The following is a 22,948-nucleotide window of genomic DNA, read 5'->3' as shown; positions in this document are numbered from 1 at the left end:
TGGCTACAAAGATGAATCATGAAATGAAGACAGTGAAAGAATTTATGTCAATCAATATCAATGACAATGATGACGATTATAGTAGTATGCAAAGCTCGGAATCAGATACATGGTCAGAGGAAGATGCGATGTTCGGATGATGCGTTTGCCTTACGGCCAAGAGGAGGGTTTGTGAGTCTAGAAATTACCCACCCATAGTATAGGCGATATATTTTGTTGGCCGAAAACCAACCACATCATATGTTCAGCATTAGTGGTACAGACTCATGAGCATAACCAGAGAGCGTCCATTTTGTAGGAATAGAATTCGCCATTTTGATTAACTTTCGCTTTCTTGCTTTTCTGTTCAAACTGCTTTGCTGTAAGTGAATTCTATTTCGTTTTTGCTCATGCATAGAGCAAGGCCACAAGTTCCATGTTGAAACGCAGCCCAGACAACCCAGACAGCAATGCCCCGGTCGCCTCCCTCACACGTCCTTGGAAGTAAGCAACAAGGCATTTAATCACTACGCAGGTGCCAGCTGGTCTCGCTGGATCGGAGAAATGAACAATTAATGGCTTGAATTATGCGCTCTTTTGCGGGCCCCCTTCACTGAGCCCCTGTAGATCGAGCTGACCTCTAGCACACAAATAGAAACTAGAAGATAGTGAGGCCTGGAATGTGTCTCTCCCCTGCACGCAGCTTGCTTGAAAGAACAAGAGCATTATGTTCCCTAAAACAAAGAATGGTGTCTGCACCTTCGCAAATTGCAAACTGTTGCTGAATAGATGTCTGAAGGGTGTCATATTCGTCATAATTGTCAATCATCGAAACCATTGCAAAGAAAGATGCATTATGGGCGGTTTTGAATGTGTCACTACCGATTATAAGATGATCATTTTGTGTATATGTAACTGATGTAGAATGCTTGCTCTCTTGCGTCCCACGAGGTCTGGGTGACACACGTTACGGGGCGTGAGACCCAGTCGGCCGACTGAGACCATTTGCTTTGCAATAAACCCTAGATTTTGGGAATTGAACCTTGTGTCTGGCGTATCAATTTGTGTGTGGTGATTGTGCCTTGTTTCCATACGCGAAGGTCCCCTAGGGGCCCCATCAACCCAATTCTCCCCCAATCAAGATCGCCACCCCTTTCTTCTTCATCCCACTGGAAGCAAAGTATTGTAAGGGAAACAATCTAGGTCTCATATGGGGTTCATCCCTTGGGAGTGAGTGTGTGTATCTCCTCTACGAACATGACAGAGGCTTTCAATTCAATCAACCTCTGCAAGATAGAACGTCTTAACAGGTGAATTTAAACCCTGAACATCGAGGGTAATCATATTTAGCTCAACCATCATCTATCCACTGTATCATTAATCGACTCTCAGAGGAGAAATCAGACCTCTTCTTTGATTACCGCTTTGCGATCCAGCAGACCGTCGTCATGTCACAAGCAAAACCAAACATGAAACCTTCCCCAACAATGCGTACCGCGTCATCAACTGGCAGGTCCCGAAGAGCGACCCGGGATAAATAGGGCTCATTTCCAGTGCCCCATCCTCCCCCGATTCCACTAACGGAATCAAACCAATCCCCACAGAAGTTTCAGCTCTCAAACTAAACTATAAAAATACCTGAAACTGTCGTGAACCTATTCTCTATTATGTGGGCTTCTCAACAGTCTGAAATCATAAACCATTCAAGCACTCTTCCCAAGCTCTCTTACAACATTGTGCAGTCATTCAGGCGGGAGCCGTGTTGTTCCACAGCCTCTCCCTTTAGGAAACGAGCACCCGACTTCCATCCCTCCCTCTCTTCCTCCCTCCCTCTTAGGCAATGGAGTGGCACTTTTGCTTAGTTCCTTGTCCCCCTCCTCCTCCATTAAGTCTGCCATCTCTTCCTCCTTGGAGATGTTAAAGGACTTGCCTTGCCATTCAAACTGCAAACCGCATGGTAGCATCCACTGATCGCAAACATCTTTTGCCTTCAGCAGTTAGATACCACTCACAGCGGCTTCCGTTTAGCCTATGTTGTCTGTGTCAGGTTCTGTACAAGTGACAAAGGAGAGTCCTGGAACCGTAATGGTTCTTGCTCCCATAATCTTTTTTTTCCACATGAATAAATAAATAGATAAATAAATAAATAAATAAATAAATAAATAAAAGGTACCTTTATAAGGTCATCCAGGGTTAAATTCTTGTTTAGTTTGTAGGAAGAGTAGACAACACAAGCTCTTCATCAGGCGGAGCCTCGAGCAGGTGGCAAAACAGCGCGTCGCATATTCCGATAGATCCGTGTCGGACACTGACCTGGGGATCCCACACACGCAGATACTGTTTCGCCGCAATCTATTTTCAGCTTCTTCCTGTTTAGTTAGAAGCAAGTCCATCTGTTGTTCGAGACTGAACATTTTGCCAGTTCCTCCTGTTCATACCCCTGTTCGCATAAAGCTATCTCCACTTCATCCTCCCATTTGTCCATCGCTAAAACAGCTTTATCGAAGTCAGAGATCGCTTTAGTCCGGTCAGCTGCACTGTCCTTTGTTTCCCTTTTGATCTTGGCCAACATGGTCATCAAGTCTGACCTCCTAGTTGGTGGGTCTTTCACCTCCAGCTGCGGTGGAGGGGGCGAGTGCATTTGTCCGGTGAATACACTGTGCAGTGTCTTACCCCTACATTAGCATTTTGTATGTCCACAGAGAGAGGGCCTTTTTGCTTTGTTGGCTGACAGGACGCAGTTGTCTGTCGTGGTCAGCTGTGGCCCCCTTTTAGATAAATCACTGTTCCCCTGCAACGATGGTGTCAGCCCAAGTCACCAGACTCCTACACCTCCAGGTTTGTGGGTCTTCTGAATCACCCCTCTTCCTTGTGAAGGTCCCAAGGCACATGCATTATAGCCACACCTCCGCTTCCTGCCCTGGTTATGTTATTTTGCATTTATATAGCGCCTTATGTACCATTGGTATGATTTCAAGGCCCTGGTAGGTTGAACGCCCTCAGGAATCGAAGTTCAAGTCGAGAGAGAGAAAGAGAGAGAGAGAAAGAGACAAAGAGACAAAGAGAGAGAGAGTTCTGAGTCATAAGGTGCGTGTGAGCACCGGATATGTGTGCAGCTGATGTTGCATTCCTGTGATAGCTGCTTCTTAGCGGTAGGTGTGGTGGTTGGGATATCAAGAGTATGTGTTCTTTCTGGCAGGTTGTTATCCAGACCGATTCTGGCCGTGTTAAGCCTGAGGAGAACGCATAGGCTGGAGGGTGTGTAACCAGCTGTGTTTAGTTAGGATGATGGGGAGTATGAGGCAAGTGATGGTATGAGAACAGCTATACCGAATGATGTCATAGTATCGCTGTGTTCTAGTTGAGTGGTGGTGTAAAGAAGAGAGTAAGCGTGGAGATGTGATATGGTGGTTTACCTTAGGTGCTTGAGATCAAGCACACTCTAACCATTCTATGCGCTCCGACCGTTTCACGCACTCCAAACCGTTTCATGCACTCCAACCATGAGGACCCTTGACCCAACCCTTCAGGTGATCAGCCCTTTCGCAGGTTGTACCCTGCAGCCGGGTTGCTTCACTCCTTGTGTCATCCCAGTGAGCTGAACTATCCACTTCCCCTAGGTAAGGATCCTCTGCAGGCAGTCCCTCGTTCCTCCTCACTCATCCAATCTGCTTTAAGGATGTTCAATGAGGTCCTGGAGCGCCCGGCATAGCTGTCCTGACTGGATGCCTGGAATGCCTTATCAGCGTTGGCTACCATATAACAAGCGCAGGATCTCTAATCTTCCTATACGCCCGTGTGCCGTATCTCATGCGATGGCTGTCTCCAGCGTCAGGCTCGTAGTGGCCGCCTGGTCACCACTAGGGGGACCGGGCTCCAAGTCAGCCCAACATAGGCCCCCCCAACTCATTGCCTCCAATGAATCCTCTGTGCCTTGGTCGCACCACTCAGTAGGGCAGTCGGATGCGTTCATCAGGAAGCCTACGGAGCTGACCACGTTGTGTTCCCTCCGAGGATCCTGTACCCCATCAGCTACCTCCGTACTCATATAGCATGGCCCAAGGTGCCTGCCATTACCGCCATGGCAAGGGGCGCTCTCCCACAGAGTCCACTCTGCGGGGGCCAAGATCACTGCTGCAGGCGGCACACAGGGTCGCCCTATTGGGTGAGGGCTTTATTTTGTTGTTTTGTCAGTTCCATGGCTGCTGAACCGTTGTCCGTTCCAGACCTCCAACATTTTGGCAACTGTGGGCAGGCACCTTCACAAGGCTCCAATTCAGCCGTTCATGGACGGACACCCTTCAGACTTTCAGGATCTTCGTGTTACAGGTTTCAACATCTCCCTGGACCTTCGTGGGTGGATTCAGCCATTTTAAGAGTATAGGGGCCCATGGCATAGATGTGAGCATTAGAGATCACAGAAGAGGCATCCATCAGCGTCCTCGGCTAGCTACGCCCCCCATTTTAAAAAACATTTAAGTTGGGTAGGGTTAAAAAAGGTGCATTATGTATCCAATATAGGGACAGCCACCTAACAATTGTGAAAGGATGCCAGTACCCTATGAATCAACGTTGATTCAAAACGTGGACATTCATTGAAGCCAGAGTCATCTGAAACAAGGCCTTTCAGAGTGCCCCAACAGAGCAAGGTTCTCTAAAAAGTATAATAGATTGTAAACCATCCACAAATCACATTTTCCTAAAAACAGAGTCTGCATGTCACTTAAATACAAAAAGTCTGGGAGCCCCTCACGGAGACGAACACGGCAAAATAACTTGTTTTATGTTTAGGATGCAAATGTATATTTATCCTCTGTGAAAGGTACAGTGAGCTAAAACATGGTTTTAGGTCCTCTCGAAAAGAACCTTTCCATAGAACAGATTCTTTAGCTGTGTTTGTTCTCAGTAGAGGGGCTCCAACACTCTTGTATAACAATGGTCACTTAAAACAAGACACAGCCAAAGTATTCCAAAGCCAGAACAAACATTGACATATACATACGCTCAATCATCTACTTGTTAATTATAAAGCTAGGAAGGTCTGTGCAATTATAGGTATGAATCCAGTATGGGTAACATAAGCACATGATACTGTATGCACCATTAGATACAATCTTTACAAAAGGTTCAACCTTTAAAGGATGGTCTGATGGATTACGGCCAACAACTTTGCCATAGCCAAAAATGGAATTGCTATCTACATCATATTAAACTGGAGGTTGTTTGATCTTTTATTATTGCTGTAATCTAGGTATTTGGTTCTCTAGAAACGAACGACAGAAAATTATTTGAAAAAAAGACACTAAACTTGGAATTTGTGTGGGAGACTTTCAGAAGCTATACATGCAGCATTATTGTTGGGCCGTTGTCAGTTCAAAACTGTTCAAATTCCACAAGGCTAACTTTGTTTGCCCAAATAATATATGGGGCAGTGGCCGCGGGTGAGACATAAGAGACATTTAGTCAATCGTTTAGTGTGGGACATTAAAAAAAAAACATCCTCTTAGTTACTGCGATTTGACTGGACCTGGTCTGTACTTCACTCTCCGCAAAATACCAAGGATTTGATTATTAAATGGGTGGACATTCAGTGCCCCTTCAAAATTATTATTAGGAGTTCTGTTTCATCATCAGTTTGGAACTTCAAACTGGCTGTCTTTCTTAGTATGCAGCAAGCAAGCTGTTGATTTTGGGCTTTAAAATCTCTGGCAAAAATTACATCAATTTCCAACCTAAAAGGGGCAATTCTAAAGGGAGTGGGGAAAACGATGGCCTATATGTATGCGAATCAATTAATAGCCGTTGTCGACGTGATAAACCCGAGTGGGGGTGCACTATTGAATAGGTGACTACTCTACATTGGGGTAAGAATATAGATATTTCTTTTGTTATCAAAGTAGAGCTCTTCTTCTTTACTAAATATTTTACTGAATTTTTGCAAATATAATTAAATGATGAAACAATCTATAAACCATTAAATCTAAGAACAGATAACACTCGCAAAATTATTTAAATGAAATTATAAAAAAGGAAAAAGCATTCTGGCCAGAAGAGTAAAAACAGTATCCAGTGATGTTATCAAATTGGAAATAACGAATGACTAACAAACCTACAATAGCAAAAAACAGAAATTTTACATTAAGAATAGGCTTTGGGTCGCGTTGTAAACCTAGCGAAATGAGGGGTTGGTGGAACCCCCAAAATAAAAATTAAAAAATAAATCTGTATTTGCTTGGTATTTTATGTTCGTTAATAAAGTTTTCGTTATCACATTTTTTAGTAAGATCACAGATAACCTGCAAAAATATATTGTGAACAGTGCTCCAGATAAGATTTTGAAGTGGGAGTATTTTACTCCCTATTTTTTAAAGTTGGGAGTACAATTATGGGAATATTTTATAAGCGAGTGAAAATGTTTTAAGTGAAAAACGAAAATATTTTTGTAACAATTAATCCTGTGTACCTAGTTAATCATACACATTAAAAGATACAGGTTTACTTCTTACCACCAGTCAGTACTACTAATAGTAGTTTCTTTCAATGGTACTATCTGCACTACTGGTCCAAACATATCCATGGAGCTGTGTGTGTGAAAGCAGGAGCACAAGGTCCTACGTGTCGGTTTCCTATTTCTTGTTGGGAGTATTTTTACTCCCCATTTGTATTTTTGGGAGTATTTGCCTACTTTTTGGGAGTAAAAGTGTCCGATACACCCCTTATCTGTGGGGCTGGTTATGATAGAAGTTAGTAGAGGAGGAGCACACAATGTTGCATCCCTAACTTTACGGAAAATCATTCATTGCAAGGTGCCACGGCCAAGAAATTTCTATTGTGGCTACTTTTTTAAAAATTGCGAATTGGTTAACAACCTTTCGCAAAACACATTAATACATTTAATTACAACATATTCATAATAAATACAACATTCTAACAACCATAATTAATTAATACAAAAATAGAAAAAACAAAATTCTCAGTTCATCTTTATATATAAAGCTGAATGTATATGTAATAGGTTATTTATAAAGCGCTTAATACCCAGAGGTTTCTAAGCACTGACTCAGCGATCGAACCTGTGTTGCTCTGTGTCGTCTTGCTTTCATGGCGGTCGTGTCGTCCAGCTATACAAATACACACCGTTGAACCCACGTCTAGCAAATTTTGCATCGATTCCTCTTTTGTCTGGGACAAGATCATAGTCTGTGTTTGGATGCAAAAATCTTATATATATGACAAAAAAAAGAATCGAGCCACTCCAAATACAGGAAATGGCAAAGTTACAGTTTACAAGTTTATTCACAAGAAGAGAGCACAATCAATCTTTCTTGGACATTTTCTCAAATGTGCTGAGGCCACTGAGTGAATAAAACATGCCGCACAAAAAACGAACATCACTTGGAAAAGCTCCATCTGATGCAATGCGAAAATCAATATCAAGAGCTTATGAAACACAACAGCAGCACGACTTGCGGACAGAGGACAAAAGCAACTTTCTCCAGGGCAAATGAGATGCCAGTGCAAACTGAAGCAAGACTTGCTGACATGAGGACAAGAGCAAAATCCTCCAGGGCACATGAGACACCACTCGATCAGGACACGGTCAACACTAGGTACTAATATATGTATATAAAACAAAATCGTGTTTGTATATGGCGTTGATCTTGGGGACATAACTCCTCATGAACAGTGAGTTCTGGCGTCATGAATTTTGCATGGAATATTCTTTATTTCATTGCTGAATTAGTGCAACGATTTCTAGCTCCATAGAACATCTTGTTACCAAGATATTAATTTTGGGTTTTTTCGACATTACATTTTGTGATGTTCCGAGCACCATTTACAGGTCATTTGCAGAAAGTGCTCATCGCGCTGTCTGTGCTAAACTAATCATCCATTTTTATTTTCAAAATTTAAGAGAGTTAGTGTGCCTTTCTTTTCCTTTTCCTTGATTTGTAATAAACGCAATACATGTTAATTTCACTAATCAATTGAACACCACATTTTTATTTACCTCCGATTTAAATTCACATGATTATCATATTTGTATGCTTACTCTGATTCTTTGCAGTGTGTGTTTAGCAGCGAAAAAGGCCACCACTGCTAACAACACTGCAAAGAATCAGAGTCAGTGCACAAATATGATATTCATGTGAGAATTTAAAATCGGAGATAAATGAACATTTGGTGTTCAATTCATTAGTGAAACTAACCTGTATCGTGTTTTTCCTTGTGGCAAACAAAAATATTTGTTCATCTTTTTCGGTGGAATATGAAAGTCAGAGAATGGACAACCCGGGTGAAGATGGGTACTTAAGCTAATAAGAAAATAAAATACAATAATTTACTAGCCCAATCATATAAAATTACTCCCCGATAATCAAGAAATCATCTGTCAAAAAAATCATCTGTCAACGATTTTACAATCACCTAATTGATCAAACATTCTGGTTTTAAAAAAAATGTATCAACGCAATAGAAAAAGACAGTATCACACCTTGCATTAAACACTACCATATATTATTACGGAAATCCCGAGTGGTTGATTGAGTAAGACATTTGTAACGTGTCTGTATGAACCAAATCGAATCTAGGCGCTGATAACATCCAATGACACAAATGTGAGTGATCATAAATTGAAGCATAGACAGATTAAATTTGAAGTGACTAGCGGTTACAATACCTAGTGAAACAGGTATGTTTTTACCACTTTGAGGAACCTAGGAACAGACCCCAGTTTCCTGATCTCTAAAGGGAGACTTCTATGAGGCCAAAAATGAAAATATCCAGTCAGCTCTGGACACACAGGACGACAGAGGAACCGTCAAAAGAACAACAGAAACTTGTACTGTGAACAGAGGGCCTGTGTTGGCAGATAAGGCTTTAATTTTTTTGTAAGGTATGTAAGAGCCAACGTATTTAGACACTTATAAATCAATTTCCGTCTTGTTGGAATAAAGTAAAAGGGAGTTAACCAACTTTCAACTGACAGACACGTTACAAATGTCTTACTCAATCAACCACTCGGTTTCATCCAACATCCAACTGCTGATTTCATCCAAAAAAACTATTGAGTGGACAAACCTTCCTAAAAATGATAGCTGAAGTTCATTCAATAAGGTGCATTTAAGAACCAAGTGTCTACGAGTTTCCTTTTCCTGTAATTTACAGAGCCTGCAGACCCTTTTATCTGGCACCAGTCCTATCCTTGGACCTTAAACCTCCAAAGCAAACATATAATTTACTCTGAATCGTAAAAAACAAATTATAAAAACTTTTATCGACTGACATTTAACAGATAGGGTAGAGGCTTCCTCAGACCAGCAGAAGAAATACAATATTGTAAAGTTTTTGCAATTTGTCCCATGTTTCAATCCTGTCCCACTCTTTCTTTTCACACCCGAGACCCCCAAGTCATAGTCAATATCCACTTCTCTTAGAAGATCTTCACAAGAACTCATACAATTCTTTATAGCATCATCTTCTCTCTTTGTATAGACATGCCAAAGTTCATTAAATAGGATAGAACCCGTGTCTGTAAAATCCAATCCTGTTGTATTTGTACATGAAAAATGGCAGCAGTGCACAGTACAAGTCCCAATAACATATACCACCACGAAAACACACTCAATTCTGAGCGTGTAACAGAATTTGGGAGCCCCAAGACCGATCGATCTCCATAGTCGACCTTCAAGTAAGTCCAACAAACACCTAACAAAAAAGGGTAATGGCTCTAGTCCATAAGTTATCTTTGGAACAACTTTCAAATTATTAAACTGAAGTAAAGGGGACAGAGAAAATTGAAAACATTTTGCATGAATAATTTTCATTTTTATAAATCATAGCTTCAACTTTAGCAGCAACCCTTTGTTTTACTATTGTTAGATACGTTCCGGTCGCAAACGAGTAACCCAGATAGTCAAAACTACACACCTATGAAATTAGATAATTTAAATGCCAAGAGTAATTTTTAAGACTCTTCTTATTATAAAACTGGATTCTTGACTTCTAGGATTAACGGCCAGACTATTATCCTTAACAAACTTTACCACAACATTCAAAGCCCTTTGCAGGCCAACTGGGGTCAAATAAAAAATTACAATATCATCCGCGAATAGGAGACATGCCACTTTTAAAGAACCAAGTTGCACAGGAAAGGTATTTGCAGACTTCAATTCTAAAACAAGATCAGCCACAAACTTGCCTCACACCCTATCCACCATCATCTTCTTTGTTACAGCTCCCTCTGTGTTGACCCTTACACAAACCTCGTTCTTACCATACAATAATGTTATCATATTTAATAGGCCCAAAGGAGGTTCTATGTCATTTCATCCCTGGATGTTTTTTCGCAGGGTTTTTTACTGCACATTTTGTAATGAAAAAACCCATTGAATTTTTTTTAGATTAGTTTTGGGGGGGGGGGGGTTCTCCACTAAACCCATTGTTCCCATTTGTAAAAAGGGGCAAGAGCTGAACAGAGTAGTTTTCGGCCAATATCTCTCAATGACTCCATGGAGAAGGTTTTTGCATCTTTAAGTTTGAAAGATTGGGCAGAAAAATCGAAAATTATGGGTAATTTGCAAACAGGATTTCGGAAAGGACAACCAACATCCCCAAGCAACATTCCCTTTCATTTTTTAACTATTCCCAAACACCCACATATATAATTTTCTAACCCCCCCTAAAAAAATGTGATTTTTTTTGTTAAAAAATTTGCGGTAAAAAATCCAGCAAAAAAGTCCAGCGATGAAAGGACGTTCTACCCCAAAGGAATCCCCCACATATACAACTTATTCCACAGCGGGCTTCTATTCAATTTGTCGAAAACAGCCAACATATCCATACTGGCTACATATAATGCTCTATTTTTACTGGTAGCACCCTTGGTATTGAGAAAAGTAAAGGATACACCACTTGGGGATGTTGCTTGTCCTTTCCGAAATCCTGTTTGCAAATTACCCATCATTTTCGATTTTTCTGCCCAATCTTTCAAACTTAAAGATGCAAAAACCTTCTCCATGGAGTCATTGAGAGATATTGGCCGAAAACTACTCTGTTCAGCTCTTGCCCCTTTTTACAAATGGGAACAATGATAGAGTGCCAAAAGGTAGGAAGTATTTGTTGTTTTACTACTAAAGAAAATATAGTTTAAAGCTTTTCTATCCACAAGTCTGGTTTGTCTTTTAATGTTATAGTCAATGCCATTGGGACCACATTCCCTTGAATTCTTTAACTTCGTAATAGTGGTCCTAACGTCATCCACATCCCACTTTGCAGTCCACTTGCTAACAATCCAGGGCACCATAATTACACCTAAAATCCTTACTAGCATACTGCTTCTGAAAATACAATAGCCAACTTTCCTCAGAGTTCCTATTCAGTTGACTTGTATTCTGTTATAACTCATGGCCATTCAAGGCCCTCCAAATACACCAATTATCTGTCTTTGCACGCAGGGCAGGCATCTCCTAATTCTTTACAATGTATTTGTTTATTTTATAAGATTTCAATCAAGTTTTAAATGTTAGCTTGCTTCCAAGGAGTAGCTGCCCTCTTTCCTCAAACCCTACCCCCAACAAATGAGGTATGTTTCCATTCCTTTTTCAGAGCTCAAGTTTTTTTTATCCCTAATCGAAATATCAAAGCTCTGATTGTCATGGGGTTTCAACGGTCTTACATTCCAACTTTCTATAGAAGAGATATTGTTCACACCGATTTTTAAATAGTTTGAGAAGTGGACAGGGCAGCCAAAAGGACCATCTTCATTCTTCAACCATTTACACCAATCAGCCTTGAACACCTCATTGAAACGAGCACCAGCTCTAATAATTAGCTAAATCATATTTCCCTCATTATTCACCGGAAGATATTTACAACATAAATAAATCATCTTTTTTTCCACTGATGACATTATCAAATTCATAACCAACTTTGAATGATCACTTTTAGAATTTTCGCAAATGTCTAAGGACTTATCTAAATGGAAATATGTTTCAGTTATGAACATAAAATCAATGGTCGAGTGAGAAAATGGGACAAAGCAGGTTGGTTGGCAACCCTAATCTCCATCAATGTTTCCATTAATTGTGCTTTGGGACAATTAAAACAACTGGGATCTGTTCCACACCAATCATAGCAAAAACAATTAAAATCCCCCATAAATAAAACTACTGCATTACTCACTTCCTCATACCAATGAGCTAAACATTTTTCCAATTTTACTCGTAATGTATTCTCACATACTTTTGTGGGATTAATATATACATTGGTCATTAAGCACTCAAATACCACTTTAGTAGTTGTTAACTTTAGTATGCCCACCAATAGGCAGTTCAAAGTTGTCTGGAGGGGATTAAAAGTCCAATTAGATGTATTCTTCACGTCAATTAACAGGCCGCCGAACGACAGTCCAGGTTACCCTTCTTAGCCTTTTTAACCACCAGACAATAACCATCTAACACTGAATTACCCAACAACCAAGTTTCCTGCAATTACACTATGGCATAAGTATTAAAAGTGGGCCAATTTTCTTGATTTAAAAAAAAAAACCATTAAACCCACTGGAATTCCAACTCATAATCGTCATGTTTCTAATGCTAAAATCTCAGTCATTGTCCACTCCATCCTCCAACGGCTCTCACCCACCATTTCCATTCAACTTCCTTCCTCAGGGGTTCTTGGTGCTCAAACAGCTGCCTCTGCCCTGCAGTATCAATCTTACAGGATAGAATTCCCAACCAGCCGCCCCCGGGTTAAGGGGCCCAGTTACCATTCACCTCTAAGTCCCTATCAATGAGACCCTTATCGTTTTTGGCCTCCCTTAACCTCAAAAATGAGGCCTCCGATGCACTGTTTTTTCAAAGAACTGCATTATAGCCCATTGAGAGGAACTCCTCCTGAGCTGCATAAATAAAGTCACAAACTAATTCCGTATAAAAATATAAAATACATTATAATTGGTAGCTACTTTTAAAAATCAGTGGGGTGAGGACATAGGCCGTCCACATCCATGGCAGCAGTGCAGTCTTCTCTAGAAGTGGATGACCATGTCCTGGGCCCTTTAGTGGTTAAGCAGCATACAGTAGAGATGATTTGTAAGGATAATAGTTCACAGCCATCATATAGATCTAGATATTTGTTCCAGATATTATTTAATACAGGCATGTTGTTCCTAAGTTATGGCACTCTCTTCCAGGTTTGCATGGGTGGATAAGTCACAGATACAGTCTTCTACGCACAGTTGTTTTGAGTCGTTCCAAGGTCCCACAATGATCCCCAGCAGGAGCCTCGTGTGCTCTAAACCATGGAACTGGTGATGCTTTCAGCCCGCAGCACCGACACAGAAGGCCGACGGCCTGCTTCTTTTCTCGTGCTGAACCATGGGTTCTAGCCCAGCAGGAGCCCACCTCATACTATAGCTCCACTGTCAGACCAGCTGCTGGGGGTCCTTGGAGCAGCACTGAAAGGTTGTCGCTCTAAACCCAGCGGCGAGGGAATTTTTGTAGGAGTAAGTAGTACTGCTACCTACCATAATCCCTACCTAGAGGTAGGTCATTTTAAATAACTATTGCATACCGTGTGCAAAGAGATTGTTATACTCCCAGGGAGAGGAGCAGGGCAATATGGAAAAAGAGAAAATGAGGTTCCCGTCAGGGGAAGTTGATGTCTCATAAGTACTGGGACGAGGAGGTAATGAGGGAGAAGAAAACGCTTGGAGGGGAAGGTGGAGAGTGTGTACGCTTTGCAAGCATGGGGCAGTTCTATATATGCATAATACATTCTTTAAAATGTAGTTTGCAGTTCCTAGATCATAGAGCACTGATGTACGTATAAAGGACGCTAAACAAACTGAATTTTTGCAGGACACATTTTATCTTCAACCAAGAGACGAAAGGTTATCAACCTATGTGACCAGAAGGTTACAAATATATCTCTGCATAGAGCGATATTCCAACTAAAATATCTTACCACATAAATTAATCTGTTTTATATAGTTATTATACTGGATATGGAATATCATCTGTGAGGGTGTGAAAGCCTTGGCTTTTTTATTTTTGTTGAATAAATAATGATGCCGCCTCTGAAACAGAGGCCTGCGAATCAGACACCCTTTCATAAAATGTTGCATGTCAAAATGATAGGGAAAACATGTACCTTTGCCAATATAGTCTCCACACCACCTCAGTACCAGCCCTGCGGTGGTACAGGACAGTTAAGGGGTTAAATATGCATTCCTGAGAGCTGCTGGAACACACTGACAGCCGGAATAGGTGGCTTTTAAACTTTCAGCACCTTTGATTCAAAGCATAACAACTGTATACCGTCAGCCTGGTGGCACCTAAATCTTTAGGGTCACACAATTATACTGCCATGTAATACCATACTTGTATCAGCTCTGTAAGCAGGGGTTCAGTTATAACAAGGCTGATGTGTATAAGCAGAATGGCTCAATATCTGCAGAACAGCCATGTGAGAGAATGAGCAGGAAGCTTGATCCTCCTGCAGCAACTTTAACAGCTTCCTCCAAAGCACAGGAATCATGCCCCAGAGATCTTCTGATAGTTGGTGCTTCAAAAGGTAGCACTGACATTACAAAGCCATTCTCACACCAGGGTGCTGACCAATGGAGTCTCTTTGAAGTCAGCAGACATAGGAGGGACCGAGTTAGAGTAGCCAGTGGAGAGACGGAGGCTGAGAGAGGTGTTTCACATCTTGCTTTCTATAAGGTCTCTACAACTTTCTGAATTCTCCATCTCATTTCCTGCAGACAAGGCACTGATGTCAAAAGGCAAAGGACATGTTTTAACAGCCTGTATTGTACCCCTTCCAAAAGGCTTGTTTTGGACCCAATTCACTGTGACGCCTTCTTGGATTCATCTTTGGCCTCTCAAGATAAGAGGAAGGAGTCACTGGACCTCTCTGTTGGGAATAGAGCCTATTTGAAAGTCAGTCAAAGAAGTGAAGACAGAAGGCATTCAAGGTAGAGGAAAGCTCTGCCCGTAAGCATAACACTGGGGGTGAACTCTTAAGCACAAGGCCTCTCTGCTGGCTATTGCACTGGAACCAGGATCCTGCAATGGAGGTGAAGGGCCCCATCTAATTGCCAGTCAACTTCCTGGAGTGAAAGCGCAGAACTGAATGACTTGTCCTGGAGACCCTGGATTGGGCCTCCCAGCAACCCAGAAATCCAGAGCAGAAATCCAGGTATTACCCAAATTGTTCGTTTACAATTGTTCGAATTTAATATATATATATATATATATATATATATATGGGTTTTGGGGGGTTTGGCATTGGGTGGAGGGTTGTGGGGGGTTTCCCCCCACATGTATGGTACAATTGACCTTCACAATTCGGTCAATTGTGAAAAGGTCAATTGTCATTCACAAGATCACAAGATCAAGATCACAAGATCATAGTCTGTGTTTGGGTGCAAAAATCTTATATATGACAAAAAAAGAGCAGAAATCCAGGTATTACCCAAGTTATTCGAGCAGTTGTAAAACGAACAATTTGTATACAACCTTTAGAACCCATTTTCCATTGCACTGGGACGCCTCTGAGGCAATTCGTCCATGCGTGACGCACTCCGATCCACTACAGGACCCATGGTGCTACTTTTAGTACTCTACGACCCGTCAAACCCCTTGTTGCACTTCAGCACTGGCTTGACCCATTGCTACGGATCGCATCTATCAACCCAATCATCGACTTGACTCAGTGGAGGCAACAGATTTGCAAGTTGACTCGACAATCTTGAACACTGATTCAACTCAGCAGAAGTATAGTCTTGCTGCAGACTTGCCTGGTGCTCCAAACCGTTGGAAGCCATCGGCTCAACCCAACAAGAGCCAGCACAATGAACAAACTCGCCACTGAAACAGCGTTACTCGAAAAGTCTCAACATTGGCTCAACCACAGTGAAAGCACTTAGAAGCCCAGCTCAACACTGTCGAGTACCCAAGGATAAGAACTATGGTATTTTGAAGAGGCCTTGTTCCCCCATGTCAGTCTTAAAGGATCATATTGTCTGTTAAGCCCCCCTTCCAAAGACCTATCCTTAAACAATTGACATTGTTGTGAAGTCTCTTGTCTGAATACCCCTGCCCTTTCACATAAGGTTCTGCATTCTCTGCTTTTCTTTTTAAAATGGGGGGTGGGTTTTAGTATTCATTAAGTTGATTACATGGAGTGTTTTTATTAAAAGTTCCCCCTTTTTCTAGAATCTTGATTGGACATTCTTTTATTTTGGATCCATTGTACTGAAGCTGTTTGGTTTGCTGCCATTATCAGCTCACACCCATCAAGAAGATATAGCCGGTCGTTCCCCTGCAATACCAAAACAAGTGAAGGAGGCATGAATTTGTCAGGCTTTGCCGGTTTAACCTTCATGAGTGGGATCATTGCTGGTTTGGTGGTAGTGTGGGGCTGATTAAATAACACTCATCCCTTTACTCTTTCAGAGCAGTAGTCATTTAGTTACACATATATACCATATTGGGGAACACTTATTTAAATGTTGATGAAGAAACATGGCTCATGGAAGACACAGCCGTGAGTCATGCTGCTTCTCCCTAAACAAGCAGTGCGAAAAAATGGTAATGCTACACTATCGACTGGACGATCTCGGCGATAGGATATAACTGCACAGGAATACTTAAGGATTCAAATACACACCGAGTCTCGCTTAGAGGTTTCAGAGTATTTTGAGGATCTTTTCGATTTATACAATAGACCACTTTACAAATTGGTTCATGAAAATGGTATAACTACTCTGCTTCTCCTCCAACATGTTACCCGTACTCTGCTATCCCCGTCGTATCTTCTCCAGCCGAGATATTGTAAATCTCAATCTGTTGGCCTATCTCCAGTTATCTCTTTCACATCTTTGTTAAGATTATTCTAAGCCACCAACTGATCTACTGTATTTGAACTGAACAAAACAAACCTACAGGACGTGGCCGAGAACAACAAAAAGAAAATCTTGAACTGCTTAAGGACCAGAAATCAAAGGTTAATACAAGCAAAAGAAAGAATGGAACACAAGAACCTGAGCTGAAAACGGATGAACAGATGTATAATCACAGCATTATTTTGGGTAATAAAAGATTAAAATGGTGGATTTTGTGCATAAAAAGTCTTGGGGCTTTTTTGCAAATTTAGTGTGCAAGTGTCATCGGTACTTTTTCCTGTATTTTAAGAAACAGCTCCAGAAAGATAATTTAGCTTGCTTGCCTACAACCATGCAGATATAGAGTCTCAGTATCATGTCAGACATTCGTCCTTTCAAGATCAATAAAATAAGTACCATAGATTTGGTGAACAGTCAAGCATTCTGAGACACTGTCTTTGGTGGGCACTATATTGTCATCAGTAATCATCCCAGTTTCAGTCGGATACTTTCATTCCCCGTCTTTAAACCACTCCCCTAGTCTTGTTTTCCTAACATAACGAAGCAACAAAATACAGTTGTGCTTTTGCAACATCTAGCCCTATCATTTTTCACTGCAGAAGGTAGTCATGTGGCCCTGAATCTTGCGAACAAAATGTGACTGACCCTTACAGAAAATTATACTTGCAATGATAACAGTAAATAGGTCTTCAAAGTTCTCCTAAATTAGAAAAAGGTCCAGATCAACTTATTGTCCTTGGCTACAAAAAACAAACTCCAATTTGCCATTGTTAGGCATTGACTTTTAAACTATGTAATAGTTCTATCAAGCACTTCCAAGGGACAATATATATATATATATACACACATACTGAATGTATGTATGTATGTATGTATGTATGTCCGGCTATGCAAATCCACACCGTTGAACCCATGTCTACCAAATTTTGCATAGATTCCTCTTTTGTCTGGGGCAGGATCGTAGTCTATGTTTGGATGCAAAAACAATTTGGAAAAAAATTATAAAATTTTACATTTTTTAATCGTGCCACTCCAAATATGGGAAATGGCAAGGTTACAGTTTGCTTAAGTTCATTCACAAGAAGAGAGCATAATCAAATACATTCTTTCTTGGACATTTTCTCAAATGTGCTGAAGCCATTGAGTGGCTGAAACATGTCGCACAAAAAACGATCATCACTTGGAAAAGCTCCATCTGAAGCAAAGAGAAAACCAATATAAAGAGCTTGTGAAACACAACAAACAGCAGCATGACTTGCCGACCAGAGGACAAGAGCAACTTTCTCCAGGGAAAATGAGATGCCACAGCAAATTGAAGCAAGACTTGTTGACAAGAGGACAAGAGCAACATCCTCCAGGGTACATGAGACACCACGCGATCAGGACACATTCAACATCGGGTACCCCAGCTATCTATATCTATATATATATAAAAAACAAAGTTGTGTTTGTTTGTGGGTTTGTATATGGCATTGATCTTGGGGACGTAGCTCATGAACAGTGAGGTCTGGCATCATGAATTTAGCATGGGATGTTCTTTATTTCATTGCCAAATTAATGCAACTATTTCTAGCGTGATGTACCATTCCGTTCCCGAGATAATAACATTCTTTTTTTGTTTACATTACAGTGGTGTTCCGAACGCCATCTACAGTCAGTTGTAGAAAGTGCTCATCGCGCTGTCTGTGGTAAACTGGTCTTGCGATTTTTTGTTTTCCATTTTTTTTTAGACGAGAGTTACTGTGTCGTTTCTTTTCATTGATTTGTCTTGCAATAAACTCGATACATGTTAATTTCACTAATTAATTGAACAACACATTTTTATTTACATCCGATTTAAATTCTAACACAAATATTTTATTTGTATGCTTACTTTGATTATTTGCACTGTGTGTTTAAGCATTGAAAACAGCCAACAGTGCAAAGAATCAGAGTAAGCACACAAATATGATATTCATGTGAAAAATCAGAGGTAAATAAAAATGTGGTGTTCAATTAATTAGTGAAGCCAACATGTATCACGGTATACAGTGTTTATATCAAAAAGGATATAGTGAAAGAAACATTTATCGAATCTTCTATATCGAAAACCTTTATAGTGAATGCATTTAGAGGTGGGGTAAATGGTTAAATATTTTTGGGAAATGGTTGGGGTATGTTTTTAGAGGTCGCAAACAGGAGTTTGGGGGGACCGCCCCCAAAAATGCGTTCACTAGAAAGGTTTTCGTTATATAATCCTGCTCTATATATTACCTCGATATAAAGCCATGTAACCATGTATCACGTTTTTCCTTTGTGGCAAGTAACAATGTTTGTTCATCTTTTTCAGTGCAATATGAAAAAATAAAATGAAAATCAATACAAATTGGAGAATGTACATTGCGGGTAAAGCCGGGTACTTAAACTAGTGGTCTATAATTAAAGAAAAATAATAATGTACACACAAAAAACACACATAGTTGGGATGCAGCAAACAATACAAATAAATACAAAATGTAGATAGTTCTCTCAATGCCATTTAAAATGATGCACTGTTGGGCCAGACAGTTGGAAAGCACCAGTTGGCAGTGAAATGTGGTATTGCCTTACCCAAAGCCAATACAAACTACCAACTAAGCTCTCAGCCTCCAACCGCAACTGCCACTATACATCCATTCACAGAATAGTAACACTGAATGCCAAACACTTCACCAAAGCACATGACACGCCTGATAAAAAAAACATACCCAGTACTTACAGGGTGTTCATAGACCAGGTCTCAAAAACATCATGCCTACCAAGTCATACAGAAGCAAACCCACACAACAGAGAGCCATGGTTCTCCCTATCTGCATACCAACACTGCAAATAAAGATACCTTGCTCCTCTTATACCACTCCCTCTAACTTGCCACCCGAACCCATCGTATATACGTCCTTGCACGCCAATTGGCTGTGAAAATGGCAGAAGTCGTACCATCATAAGACCTAATAACACAGATTCAGTGCCTTTTTAAAGTCATGAAACTTTGAAGTAACTTATTGCAGTCTGCATATGTATGGTGTCCCGCCCCCGTTTCCCAAACCTCTATGCAAAACATATGCAGTGTTCCCTCTTGGTCCCCCAATTCAAAACATACGGTTCGCTGGGCCTCATTAAGAGTGCGGCGGTAAGTGGTAAAATTGGAGATAACAGTTACTGCCAATTTTACAACGGCGCCAAATTATGAGTTTTGGTGTTGAGTGGAGGATTTCCCTCCAGCAAAACCCTGGAGGTATATCTTCCCACTCAACGCCCAAAAATAAAAATAAAAATATATAAATTATAAAAATATGTTTACAAATAAAATAAAAAAATAATAATTTGCGGAATTGTAATTCCAACGATGGTAATTCCACCAAAAATCCCCAGTGGAGTCCTATAGACTCCAGAAAATGGGGATTTACACCACCTGCCACCACTTGTAATCCACAGGAGCAAGTGGTGGTAACTGTAAATCCACTTGGTGGTATTTCAGAGATTTCACCTCTGAAATACCTCGAAACTCATAATAAGGCACTAAATACATTAATAGTGTGTTGTAATTGAGGAAGGACTGCAAAAAAGAACATTATTAATAGTGCTGAAATAGAGGCAACTGTGGTGTTTTCTAAATGCAGGGCAGTTCTGATGGTACACTAATTCTGAAGGCCCTCCTTTATCCATATCCTGGTGGCACAGGGGCTAGTGGTTGTCCCCCTGCACTTAATCGTCAACCTAAAATCTAAGGCTCCGGGCACACTGAGGGGTCATCTCTGCAGGCAAAGGTGCAGAAGCTTGGGGATAACGTTTGGCTCCCTGCAAACTGAAGGTATCAGGACTCCCCCCTTCTCTTTCACAGCAACCTAAGTTGCAGGAAACCTTTTGGACCTCTATTTTTATTCGAAGGTACCAGGGCCCCTGCATTTCTCCACCCTACACACAACCGGACGTTGCAGGCACTTTGGACTCATGTGCTCCTTACAATCTGAGAGATAAGGCCCTTGCACTGAAGTTACCTCTTTACAACTGGAGGGGACAAAAATTCCAATCTCATTTGTAAAATATAAAGGGCAGGGACGCTCGTGGACTACCCCTAGCAAGAGGTTGCAGGCACTCTCTGATCTCCTCGATCTGAGACGTAAGGGACCCTCTCACCCGCGCTTTACTTGATTATTACAGCCCAAGGTTGCATGGCCCACCTCTCTGCTTTCTAGAATCTAGTTTGGGACCTGGGGACTCACTCACCTGTGATTATTTTTAGAGCCATGGCACTTCCATCTCTTCATTGCTCTCATGGGCTGCATGGCACTTATTGGATCCGTGTGCCTTCCCTAATCTCGAGAGGACACATTCTCCAATCTTGAGCAGCAGCCAGCATGCACAGTAGTGCTCCATCCCAGCCAACATGCACAGTAGTGCCTCCCCCCAGCCAGCATGCACAGTAGTGCCTCCCCCCAGCCAGCATGCACAGTAGTGCCTCCCCCCAGCCAGCATGCACAGTAGTGCCTCCCCCCAGTGAGCAGGCACAGTAGTGCCCCCCCAGCCAGAATGCACAGTAGTGGCCCCCCTGCCAGAATGCACAGTAGTGCCCCCCCAGTCAGCATGCACAGTAGTGCCCCCCAGCCAGCTTGCACAGTAGTGCGCCCCCCACCAGCCAGCATGCACTGCAGTGCCCCCCGGCCAGCTTGCACAGTAGTGCCCCCCGGCCAGAATGCACAGTAGTGCCCCCCAGCCAGAATGCACAGTAGTGCCCCCCCAGTCAGCATGCACAGTAATGTGCCCCCACCAGCCAGCATGCACAGTAGTGCCCCCCCAGCCAGCATGCACAGCAGTGCCCCCCCAGCCAGCATGCACAGTAGTGCCCCCCCAGCCAGCATGCACAGTAGTGCCTCCCCCCAGCGAGCATGCACAGTAGTGCCTCCCCGCAGCCAGCATGCACAGTAGTGCCCCCCCAGCCAGAATGCACAGTAGTGGCCCCCCAGCCAGAATGCACAGTAGTGCCCCCCCAGTCAGCATGCACAGTAGTGCCCCCCAGCCAGCTTGCACAGTAGTGCGCCCCCCACCAGCCAGCATGCACAGCAGTGCCCCCGGCCAGCTTGCACAGTAGTGCCCCACAGCCAGAATGCACAGTAGTGCCCCCCCAGTCAGCATGCACAGTAGTGTGCCCCCACCAGCCAGCATGCACAGTAGTGCGCCCCCACCAGCCAGCACAGTAGTGCCCCCCCAGCCAGCATGCACAGCAGTGCCCCCCCAGCCATCATGCACAGTAGTGCGCCCCCCACCAGCCAGAATGCACAGTAGTGCGCCCCCCACCAGCCAGCATGCACAGTAGTGCGCCCTCCACCAGCCAGCATGCACAGTAGTGCGCCCCCCACCAGCCAGCTTGCACAGTAGTGCCCCCCGCCCCCCATTTGATTAGTGTCTTTCGGAGCTGAATCTGGTCCTGCATTCATGGAGGTTGGGGCTCCCTAGACTCCTCTCTGCCTCACCTGCGCTCCCCCCCTCTCCAGTCTTCAGTGGACCCCATTTCTAGGCCGCACATGCCCGACATCCCGCAGCCCGGCTGCCCGTCTTCCCCCGGGGACACTCACCGCCTCCACTGCGTGCTGCAGGATGGAAGTGATCTTGGAGAACATCCTGGAGCGCTGCAGCCGCTGCTTGGAGCTCCTGCTCAGCTCCTCCAGCCGCCGGCGGCGCTCCAGGGTCAGGCCGGTCCGGGGGCACTAGTCTTCGCTACACGGCGGCCTGTGCGATACCGGACACCGTGGCACTGACAGCGTCGGTAGGACACTGAAGCGGCGCTACCGCCGGCCACCGCCAGGGGGCGCACACCGGGAGCAACAAAGCCATAGACTGTCATAGAGACAACCCCATTCAGACAGGGCGAGCATGGGCACAGAAGAAGGACAAACAAGCTACGGATGCGTGTGAGCATAGGTACAAAAGAAGGACAAACAAGCTACAGGTGCGTGTGCTATCAGTCACGTTCATAGCTCGTGCTTGTGATCGCATTATGGTTAATAAAGAAACATCACCGTTCCAAAATGGACGCCATGT

The 22,948-nt window shown here is 42.6% G+C and overlaps 1 protein-coding gene across 1 annotated transcript in view; it reads right to left on the bottom strand.

The window, feature by feature from the left end:
- The window catches only part of FHIP2A (FHF complex subunit HOOK interacting protein 2A), a 416,741-nt gene extending 394,000 nt beyond the window's left edge, over nucleotides 1-22,741 (bottom strand). Inside the window, exon 1 of the mRNA XM_069611895.1 lies at nucleotides 22,483-22,741. Coding sequence (XP_069467996.1) covers nucleotides 22,483-22,527 — 45 coding nt within the window. The 5' untranslated portion in view covers nucleotides 22,528-22,741. The remainder of the gene's footprint in view (nucleotides 1-22,482) is intronic.
- Between the last annotated feature and the right edge of the window lie 207 nt (nucleotides 22,742-22,948).

This window comes from Ambystoma mexicanum, chromosome 8, assembly GCF_040938575.1.
Source record: "Ambystoma mexicanum isolate Mex_15411 chromosome 8, UKY_AmexF1_1, whole genome shotgun sequence".
Lineage (NCBI taxonomy): Eukaryota > Metazoa > Chordata > Amphibia > Caudata > Ambystomatidae > Ambystoma > Ambystoma mexicanum.
The sequence above is the reverse complement of the archived record's forward strand: the minus strand, read 5'-3'. Positions and strand labels throughout refer to the sequence as shown.